The following is an 11515-nucleotide window of genomic DNA, read 5'->3' on the forward strand; positions in this document are numbered from 1 at the left end:
TAATAATTTCTTTCAACAATAACAGTTTTGAAGAGTTATGCAATATGACCCATAAACTGGTACGATTTGGTCCTTCAAAATAAAATTCCTCTAAAAGCAGAAGATCTCACCTCATTTTCTAACTTTATTTTCATGCTAGTTGTATAATAGGAACTGAGCTGCATTTTCTTTCTTCACTAAACTAAGGATGTCAAGTGTTAGAGCATCAAGGGGTGGGGGTGTCAAATAAAAATGTTGCATAATCAGCTATTATCTTAGGCAACAGAAACTGTAATGACTGAAGCTGCTGCCTGTTACAAAGAGTCCATCACAGCCAGGGCCGGCTCTAGCCATTTTGGTGCCCTAGGCGAGATTACTCTCAGACGCCCCCCCAACAATGATCATAATGATCATAACGATAACATAGCAGTGTATCTCTATGTCCCCTCTGACCCTGAGATACACAACTTGCACATACAATCAGTAAAATTGCATTGAGTAAATCCTGGATGAAGACATGAAAAAATCAGTCTCTTCACAATCATGAGAACAAACTGTTGTGGTGCTTGAAATGGGTATACGAAAGTCTGGGCTTCACAAAAGCAGTGGAATATACTGTATGATATAAGGCGATAAGTGTAGAAAAAAAATTGTGAAATTGCTTTTTGAGCATATGTTAGGCCTAACTGTCATTCTCACCAAATGTCTCAAATGTGGGATAACAGAAGCTAAATATTGACTTCACGTTACATTTCAAACTTCATGAGATGTGTGTAGCCCTAAATGAGAAATTTTCTCCAAATATCAACTAAATAGACAAAAAACACACAAAATGTACACTATTTAGCCTATATAATGTACCCTATGTGTTGTCACTGTGGTACTGTTTGAGAGGTAAAAAAAAAAAAAAAAAACTAGTTTGAGAGCTCAGCAGGTCTGAATACAGAGCTGGAGCTGTTTGTCATTGTTTATTTATTTGTTTTGGGTTTTTTTTTTCTACACAGAAAACACTAAGTGAGGGGGCGCCCTCACTTTTTTTCCCCCTTGACTGGCGGCGCCCCTCCAGCAGTTGGCGCTCTAGGCGACCGCCTATATCGCCTATGCCTAGAGCCGGCCCTGATCACAGCACGTCAGTACTCATTCTTGCCTCAACTTTGCCGACAAAGCGCCTCACATGATGTTCTCTTCCGTATTAGCTTATGGCAAGAAGGTCTGTGACAAAAAATCTTTATCTCAAAACACAAAGAGGCAACTCTACAGTAGGCTATGTCCATCAAACACTCGCCAGCACACACACTGTAGCCTATGTGCTGCGTAGTGCGTACTAGCCTACCTTTTATTTGCTCAGTGTCTTCCCAGCCAAAAAATGAGGGCAACATCGAGGTCACATTTATTTTTAAACTGCTGAGGTTCAAGCATCCTCTGCTCACGGTTAAAAAGCAGAACTGAGCTCAGCCCAGTCCCACAAGATTGTTACATCTTCCAAGTATTGACATCTTACTGGAATACAGGACAGAGTTTGCCGTGAGGCTGCTTTTGAAATATTTTTTTTGGGATATTTACAACAATAAATTCTTTAGGTTACTTTTCCAAACTCAAGTTACAAAGTGCCTCACACAGAACAGTAGCCCACAGTACAGTACAAATCAGAATAATAATATTAATAGTTTATGCTACACTGCATTTTTAACTTTTAAAAGTTGACTCAAAAAGGGTTCTATGATCCCCATTTTCCCCAAAAGGACCCGGGGAACATGCAGTTTTTACCTGGAAGTAGAGTTGTGACTTTGTATTTTGCCTATTTTTGAGTGAGAAGTTGAGTTGTGACTTTGACTGAGAAGTGGAAATTCAGAACCAAGCCATGCTGTGTGTTTTTCAGACACAGATTCTTGAGCTAAGTACGTTGGATTCCCAGTGGTGCTAAAAATCAATCAGGGGTTCACCAAAGTCACTTCAGGACTACGAACCCAGCATTATTATGATAACCCATGGTTCAGTAGCCTATAAAGTTTACATCAAACTATTATACATGGAGGTATAGATTAGGAATATATAGCCAACACCAAGAGTTATAGGCTAACACATTTGTGATTTCATTTAGTAGCCTGCAAATAGGTGGATCAGTGGCTAATGAGAAACAGTGATGGCAAGTAACGAAGTACAAATACTTCGTTACTGTACTTAAGTAGAATTGTCAGGTACTTTGTACTTTTAGAAGTATTTATTTTTCTGACAACTTTTTACTTTTACTCAGTAAATTTTTAACGCAAATATCGGTACGAGAAATGTCTGAGGTGGCTGTTGTTTAGCTGTGGAGATTTGGACTTAAAGCCTCAGCATTTTCTTAAATCCACAGTCCTATTTGCAGAACAAACAATATTTAATTTAACATTCCTCCCTGAATGCTTTTTGTCCAAGCTTCTCTACGAGAAGAGAGGAGGTAAGCAGAATTTTACACTGTAAAAACAAAATGATTTCAGCAAACCCCAAACAAAAATGCAGGTAGAATACGCACATTGGTGGAGAGGAATGAATTATTGATCAGACACTGCTTTATGCAGTGAGTTGTGGTGGTGTGATAGTTATAGACGTAGGTAGAAATTCAATCTAAATATCAATCGTGCAGGAGTTGAGCAAAGAGACACTATAGCTGAGACTGAGAGGAGGACGGAGAAGGAGATTGAGTGGGACACTGCTAGAAAATTAGTCTATCAAATTATGGATTCATTAAATCTTGAGCAGGGAAGCATATTTTTAATTCTTTAATTCTGAATGGATCTCTGCCTGTCACTGATATCATATTTTATGCATTGCAGCATTGTGGAGGGAGCCATTCAGCCATTCATATGTGAGAAACTCTCTCTCTACTAAACCACTGAACTCTAGACAGCCGTGAATATGTAGGAAATGAGAAGCAGCATAGTGCTGTCAAGGCCACTGTAATAGCGCTCATAATAGAGATGATTATTTTTCTACCGATTAATCTATCGACTATTTTTTCGATTAGTCGGTTAGTCGGTTAGTCAAACGATTCATTTTTTGACTTAGCTTATCTAGCGGTTTCTACAAAAACACCAGAGAGATGCGAGAGATGTATATGGTTCACAATCGCCCGAAAACTTGCAGTTTGTAGGCTATCTTTCATGGTCAGTGAGATGGCCTAAGTCTTTGTAAGTTGATAGATGGGAACATTAACAGTCTTGGCTAGGGGTGAAAGCTTGACCGGCATAGCAACAGTAACGGGGGCGGGGCTTAGCGAAGGGTCGCTGTTCGGCACAAGCCTACACAGAGAAAAATAGGGGTACAGACATAGACTGTAAAAAGAATGGACGTAGCACCCGTGACGTCACCCATTGGTTTTGGGGAGTCGTTTTTGTGACTCAAATATGGCGGCCTGAACAGCGCCATGTTGGATTGGCCGGCCGAGAACCCGCCCACTGGCCTCCAAGCAGCTGTCCATGGAGCTGCTCGGACCTGTCACTCAACGTTTCCGCGCCCTAATTGGCCAGAGTTTTAACCTAATAACAGTAAAACGGTAGAGTTTAAAAAAAAATTCACCCCCCTCAGAGTGTGTGCGGGGGTAGAAACTATCGATTGAGACAAAAAAACGTTCTGACACCAGGCTTTTAACATGTTTATTGAGGATGTAAAATCGGCGATTTTAACATGGGGGTCAATGGAGAAATGCTCCCTTCTGACACCAGCCCCCAGAGGAAGCCGAGGGGATTGCAGTTTTTTGAACGCGGAAGTGAGCTTCACTTCTCAGACCGACAACTGCCCCCTTGGGTACAGAAGGGGGACATTTCTGTACTTAAAGGTACAGTTTTGTCCTACTGTAGCCTATAGGGCCAATTATTGTACTCTAGAGTACCTATGTGTACCTTTTGGGGGTAGAAAAGGCACATAAATGTTCCAGAATGGCAAAAGGTACATATATGTACTCCTAAGGTACACGTATTTACCCCCTAAAGGTACATTATCAGAGACAGTGTGTTAGAAAAAAATAGTAGCTTAAGTAGGAAAGTAGGGATAATAATTAAACATTCAACTAGTAATTATTTTGTAAATATATGTAATGGAGGTCTGCAGGTGTGCCCCAGTCACGAGGTACCAGTAATGAGAAGGTCTTGGCGAAGCGATTAGCATCGTTGCCTCCGGTGCAGGAGGTTGTGGGATCGATCCTCGCTCAGGGCAGGTCGCAGAGCAAACACACACCGGTTACATATATACCCAGGGTATATATGTACAAGTACAAGTAGTACAAGTACATATTGTACAACTACAATTGTGTACTACTGTACTTAAGTACAGTTGTACTTAAACTGGTACATTTTGAAAAGGTACAAAAATGTACCGGCACCAATGGGTATAAAATTGTCTCTAAAAAAGGTACGCCTGGAGCAACAAGGGTTTGTACCCTTTTGATACATTTCCGTATTTCTATTTTTCTCTGTGTAGTGACATTCAATCTTATCAGTTAACGGTTACTAATCGGTTAACGTGCGTCCACTTCTGTTTGTGAACGTGTTTGCATAAATTGCGTATGGACAGATTGTAGGCTACTTGTCAGCGTAGCCTATCGACTAATCGATTAGGTCAATTAATCGGGACGGCTCTATCTCATAATAATCCAAACACAACCACTTCTAATACTTTCATGTTTAGCCTACCCACATAGCAAACATGCATGAAATAAATAACAGTCTACTGTATTTCAGCATGTTCACTGTCTTTCACATAAAAAAAATCTTCTGATTAAATTTCTCAGTCACATATATTCATCTACCTCCCCATTGCTTTGGTTTTTAAGTGAAAAATAAACCCAAACTGATAAAATTGAAACAAAGTATCTTTAAGCATCATGGACAGCTGCAGCAGAAATGACTCAAACTGTATCTTCATTTCCATCTCAATATTTGATGAACATTGAAGGAGAAAACTGGAAACTCTCAACAAATAGCCTATGTGTCTGAAGTTGCTCCAGACTACTTGTGAAATCAGAGAGAGGAACGGGGATGAGAATAAATTACCTCCAAATGTCTTGACTGGACAACATTTGAGAGGAGAGCATGATTTATTTAATGTCCCTCGGCGCAAACTGATGAGGTGTTGCAGTCACACACACTGCTGGGACAAAATCTTTAGCAAATCCCAGAATAAAGAGAGTGAAAGAAGCACGGCACGCATCTCTCTCCTCCTCCCTCCTCTCTAATGCACACACATCTAACAGTGACGCATTATGTGAATATCAACATTGACCGATAAGAAATGCAAATCACACACACACACACACACACACACCTCTGGACCCCAAAGCCTGAAAGCCTGTTTGAGATCTAACACATTAATCCTCTGATGTTCATGTCAGATGCCTGTTAACAAACCCTTGTCGGCTAAACTAACCATCCTGAAATACCATATACCTTCTCATCATACTGTAGCAGGGATTTTTTTGAGGATGGTATTTGGGCATAACATCTGAGGCTGTGATTTGCTGGCTCCATCAAAAAGAGAGCAAGAGAGGAAAAAATAGGGGAGACTGGGGACAGTTGCAACACTTTTTAATTTTTCTCTCAGAGACTATTTTGGACTACACTCACCAATATTTTAGATATAAAACTTACATGTGTCTGCTAATTAGCCATACCATTTAAAGATGGTTACACATCAATCACAATGTCTGTTTGAATGGAAGAATTCAGACGTTGCAACTGACCTCAAACCTGGGGACAGTTGCAACACGGATCAGGGACGATTACAACACATTAAACATATTACACACATGAAATTTCAGTCATTAAAGCAGAAGTAAGTGATATATTTGTGTTAAAGCAGAAGTAAGTGGTCCGGTCGTTTTCGCTAATGCTGCGTTCCAGGCAGGCTTTTGAAATCGTAAATTACAGCTTCAAGTCACAACTTACGACTTTGTAGCGTTTCAGGCAACCCACTCGTGTTTTTCCGACCTGTTTTACCGGTGAAAGTCACTATAACGGCCACTCGTAACTTCCGACCGGTGAACTCGTACCAGATCGAACTGGTACGACTTCACGGTCGGAAAAATACGAGTTTCCTTGAACGCACCATAACAGTCCTCGCCCCTACGTCGCCACATTCACGGCGTTCCTTGGCTGCACACACAGCTCTGCATGCCGTTCTCTCTCCTCATTGGATAAAAACTGTAGGATACGATAAAAGTTTTCTCCTCGGCTCAGAGCAGAGGAACTGACAGACCCGTGTTTCAGTCCAAACACTCTATGTAAGTGATTGCTGTCGGAAGATATAACTATTTAAGACTTATATTAACACAAATATATCACTTACTTCTGCTTTAATATAAGTCTTAAATAGTTATATCTTCCGACAGCAATCACTTACATAGAGTGTTTGGTCTGAAACATGGGTCTGTCAGTCCCTCTGCTCTGCTCTGAGCCGAAGAGAAAACATTTTATCGTATCCTACAGTTTTTATCCAATGAGGAGAGAGAACGGCATGCAGGGCTGTGTGTGCAGCCAAGGAACGCCGTGAATGTGGCGACGTAGGGGCGAGGACTGTTATGGTGCGTTCAAGGAAACTCGTATTTTTCCGACCGTGAAGTCGTACCAGTTCGATCTGGTACGAGTTCACCGGTCGGAAGTTACGAGTGGCCGCTATAGTGACTTTCACCGGTAACACAGGTCGGAAAAACACGAGTGGGTTGCCTGGAACGCTACAAAGTCGTAAGTTGTGACTTGAAGCTGTAATTTACGATTTCAAAAGCCTGCCTGGAACGCAGCATTAGCGAAAACGACCGGACCACTTACTTCTGCTTTAACTTACTCAATAAGCATAGTAGCTATTGCTTAAATATGCATAGTTCTGCAATAATACTATAGGCTAGTATTATTTATTTAATAATATTTATCAAAGAACAGTTGAAGGTTTGTTTTGCGTAGAACATAGGCCTTGAGTCAATGTGCAGATATCACTGGTGGTATTAAAACTCAATACCTCAGTGTGAGACAAGAAGAATGGAACAATTTTGCAATACAAAATATTTCAGTATTCATGTATTTTTATTCACTCTGTGACATCAGATAAATTGAACTTCTTTTGTCCCATAGAACAACGATAGCTGCTCATTTTCTCAACAAGTTATTTTTGGGAATCATTTTGTTTATCTTCAGCATTAGTCTCTCTTGGCTGTTCTGTTCATGATGAGGAACAACATAGATTAATTGTGGCTATTTTGAGATAATGTTTAATTTTATACATTTGTTTTTGCTTATGCACTTCCAAATTTAAAATAAATTCTTGAAATTCAAAAACAAAACTGTTGTAGGGTCTGTTTGTTGCAAGAAGTTTAAGTTTGGATTCACAAAAGGCTTCACTATGACAAAAATACAGCTCATGAAAAAAGCTACTTTCATACCTCTAAAACAACTTTGTCACAGTACAAGCAGGAGCAGAATATGTCATCTCTATTCTTGGTGGGCAGAGGGTCTGACTGTGACTGTGCATGTTGCAGTGGGAGTGTCATCACTAGCATGTTTCTGATTGGAGAAATAAGTCCCCAGTCCTCAGTCTTCCCTAAATGTAAGATGCCAGGAGATGACCTGCATCCCTGTTTCGATTAAAAAAGCAGGCAGAAACACTGCCTCTGAGCAAACAATTAATGTTGGACAACGGAGGTTACTAAAAAACAAAAACAAAAACATGCTGTAAGCTGCTATACAGATTTTACCCACATGCATTCCCCTGTCTGTTTACTCGTGGTTTATCAGCAGCTATTGACCTTTAAATTCATCTGATGGTATCTTTTTTTTCTTTAAGAAAGAGCTTCCTTTAAGGTTTAATCCTGAGCTGTTTCACTCTTTCCGTATACATTCTTTAAAAACAGACAATTGTAGTAGCTCATTGTGTATGAGAAGGCCGTACCAGTGCGCCACCGAGCGGCGGAGGAGCGCGGCAGCGAGTATAAAAGCCTCCAGTCTGAGCGCGCGCTCAGCATCAGTGAGAGCGGAGGCAGGTGCATCATCCTGATCCTTGAACGCACCAAAGTAGCTGCTTCATATTGACCACATCTCTTATTTATTTTTCCCCCCTCATCCTTGGAAAAACAATAAAATGCGTAGCAGACGCACTTTTAGAAATCACTTGGATAAACTGCGCTCTGATCTCCCGCTGAGACTTTGAACACCAACTGCAGGATGAGGACGATGCGGATTTTTTTTTCTTTTCTTTTGCATCCAATTTGGAAGTTAGTCTGAAAAAGGAGGGAAACCTGCGGAAGTTCTTTTAAAAACAAAAGAAGAGGAGGAAGAAGAAAAAGTAACTCCCCCCTTTTCCCTCCGCAGCATCATGCAGAACGACAACAACGCGTCCGGAGCTCTGAGCGCGCTGAGTGTGTGCGGGGGAGAGGAGGATGAGCGCGAAATCGCCCAACTGGTCAGCAGCACGGGGGCAGCCTCCAACCTGGCAACTTTTAACCTTTCACTCAACTGCTGGCTCCACATCCTCTCCAAGGAGTCCTCCATGGACATGCACGGAGACAGCGCCAACCTGGCGGTAGGTTTAATCTTAGGATTTCACTTTATTATGAATCCACATTGGCTAAAACATGTTTGCAAAGAGAGCTTTTTGCATCAAACACTTGATGGTGAGAGAAAGAATTTAAAGCTGTCTCATGTTGTGTTGTGACTTTAATTTACAGGATCCTGTGTTGACTATACAACTTAATGTTAGTGTTGTTGTTTCTTGACAGGTGCGAGTTCTCATTGCTCTGGTTTACCTGGTGGTGTGTGTCCTGGGGCTTGTGGGTAACTTCCTGGCTCTTTTCCTGCTCCACTCCCGTCGCCGTGGCCACCACCACTCCTCCATCGACTGCTTTGTGATGAGTCTGGCACTGACAGACCTCCAGTTCGTCCTCACCTTGCCCTTCTGGGCCGTGGACACGGTGCTGGACTTCCGCTGGCCCTTCGGTCGGGTCATGTGCAAGATCGTGAGCTCGGTCACCACCCTCAACATGTACGCCAGCGTCTTCTTCCTCACTGCCATGAGTGTGACCCGCTACCGCTCCCTGGTCACCTCCCTGAAGATGGAAAGCCCCAGGATCGCCACCGCTCAAGCCAAGTGGGCCAGTTTAACCATCTGGGTGGTGTCGCTGGTGGCTACGCTGCCTCATGCGCTCTACTCCACCACAGTCCAGGTTTTGAAACTGAACTGATTCCCTTACAGTTCATGTTGTGTTGTCTGTGAGCGGCTTCTCATCTGTCTGTTGTGTTCACAGGTATCTGCTGATGACGAGCTGTGCTTGGTGCGGTTCTCTGACTCCGACTCGGGCCACTGGGACCCCCAAGTCCTGCTTGGACTCTATCAAACACAGAAAGTCCTCTTGGGATTTGTAGTCCCCTTGATTATCATCAGCGTGTGCTACCTCCTCCTCCTGAGGTTCATCCTGAGCCGGCGCGTCGTGGCCAGCGTGGTCAGTGCCGGGGTCACTGAGAGGTCAGAGTGCGAGAGGGGACGCCACCGCCGTCGCTCCAAGGTCACCCGCTCCGTCACCATCGTAGTTCTGTCCTTTTTCATCTGCTGGCTGCCCAACCAGGCTCTGACCCTCTGGGGGGTCTTAATCAAGTTCGACATGGTGCCCTTCAGCAAAGCCTTCTACAACGCGCAGGCCTACGCCTTCCCCCTGACTGTGTGTCTGGCTCATGCAAACAGCTGCCTCAACCCGGTGCTCTACTGCCTAATCCGCAGAGAGTACAGAGCTGGACTGAAGGAGCTCCTGCTCAGAGTGTCTCACTCTGTCCAAAACTTCCTCACGCTGGTCCTGAGAGGGAGACGAGTGGAGGAGGCACCGTCCAGTCTGGCTGTGATACAAAAAGACATCAACACATGAATGTTCAAAGAAAATATGCCATTTTTGGAAATGTGCTTCTTTTTTTTCTAAGTATATTTTTTTAGGCTTTTTTGCCTTTAACTGACGGGTTAGTTGAGAGAGACAGGAAATGGGGGAGGAAGAGGGGAAATGACATGCAGCAAAGGGCCTCCCGATGCGGGATTCGAACCAGGGCCAGCTGCAGAGAGGACTGTAAACTGACAGAGAGCACATGGGGTGCCTGCTCTATCCACTGAGCTACACAGCGCCCCAGAAAATGTGCTTTTTTACTTGCTGAGAGTTAGATGAGAAGATTGATACCACTCTGTATGACAACATAGCTACAACAAGTTAGCTTAGCTTAGCATTAAGCCTGAATGTAGCCGGCCCATCTATCCAAAGAAAAACTCTCTAATTCACATCTGTCAGGTGTGTGTCAGTGTAAAAATGATCACTCACTGGTTTACAGATGGGTTCATGCTTGGATACTTCTTGGGAGTGTTTACTTCCTGTAGTCATTGTTTTTTTTTAGTTTTTTTTTAGCATATTTAACAAACTAGATATAGCATGTTACCATTAGTGAACGTCAGAGTGAGAATGAGATGATATTTCCTCTTAAATCCCCCCATTTCCTGTCTGTGTGCGAAGGTAAGCTAACCAACTGCTGGCTGTGGATTCATATTTGACAGACATTATCAATCGTCTCATCTCACCCTCAGAGAGAAAGCCAATCACAAATCACATTTCCCAACATCTCAAACTCTAACACTAAAGGAAAAGCTCTTTCAATGAGTCGTCTCCGTGCACCACATTTTCTTCGGTGCCATTATTTTTAGCCTACGTCTCTGTCTGTCACCTGTCATCCCTCCAAGTCTATTTCGAACACATACACATTACGCTTCAGTGAACACACCTGTTACAGACACACCTGCAGAGCCAGGAACCCATTTTTGGAAGTTGGAGGTAATCTGCGTAATTTACCCAGTATGGTCTTTGAAAATGATCCAATCAGTCAACTCTGAGCGACACTGTGAGCTGATTCTTTTTTTCCCCTCCACATAATCAAGCAAAAAAAAGAAAAAAAAAGAATAGGTAATGGCTTGTGGTTTGCATCTGAAACATCCATACAGGACTGTAAGGAGGATATTGTTACATGAACATGAGGAGTGATGTGTAAAATATGTATTTGTGTTATTGTTGGGAACACGTTTAGGAGACTGAAGTCATTATATGCAGTCAAACCTAACCCTGGGATATTTGTCTTTCAGTGTAGGCAGTGTTTGATGCTATGGACCTGTTGGCCATATTCATGTCTGTGTGTGTGTGTGTGTGTGTGTGTCTGCCTTGCTGTAGCGCTGTGAATCGTTTTGTGAATACACATGTGTTCTGTGACATTAAATAAAAAGAGAGCACAAAAGAGTTTAGTGACGTCTCAGGAAAGTTAATCTTCTCTCCTGCAGTGAAGATGAGGAAAATCAGTCAGCTGCACAAAAGCTGTTCCACCATTTTGCCCTTTTGCAACCTTTTAAAGTCTGTGCACGGATAACCATCTTCAGCTGTCCACTGATAACGGATGATATGCACAAATCTCACACACACACACGCACTAACACAACAACACAGGGCCTTTATTGTGTGCCACTCTGCTAGTAATTACCTCTACAATCAGAGTCACAGATT

The 11515-nt window shown here is 42.6% G+C and overlaps 1 protein-coding gene across 1 annotated transcript; it reads left to right on the plus strand.

Moving 5' to 3' along the window:
* The first annotated feature begins 8238 nt into the window (after window positions 1-8238).
* LOC146971306 (relaxin-3 receptor 1-like) lies at window positions 8239-9856 on the plus strand. The gene is made up of 3 exons (XM_085805838.1): window positions 8239-8523; window positions 8720-9163; window positions 9245-9856. The coding sequence occupies exons 1-3, from the start codon at window positions 8317-8319 to the stop codon at window positions 9854-9856; spliced, it is 1263 nt and encodes a 420-aa protein (XP_085661964.1). The 5' UTR covers window positions 8239-8316.
* The last annotated feature ends 1659 nt before the right edge of the window (window positions 9857-11515 follow it).

Source organism: Trachurus japonicus, chromosome 17 (assembly GCF_045865225.1).
Source record: "Trachurus japonicus isolate A0001 chromosome 17, Traja_1.0".
NCBI classification, from domain to species: Eukaryota; Metazoa; Chordata; class Actinopteri; order Carangiformes; family Carangidae; genus Trachurus; species Trachurus japonicus.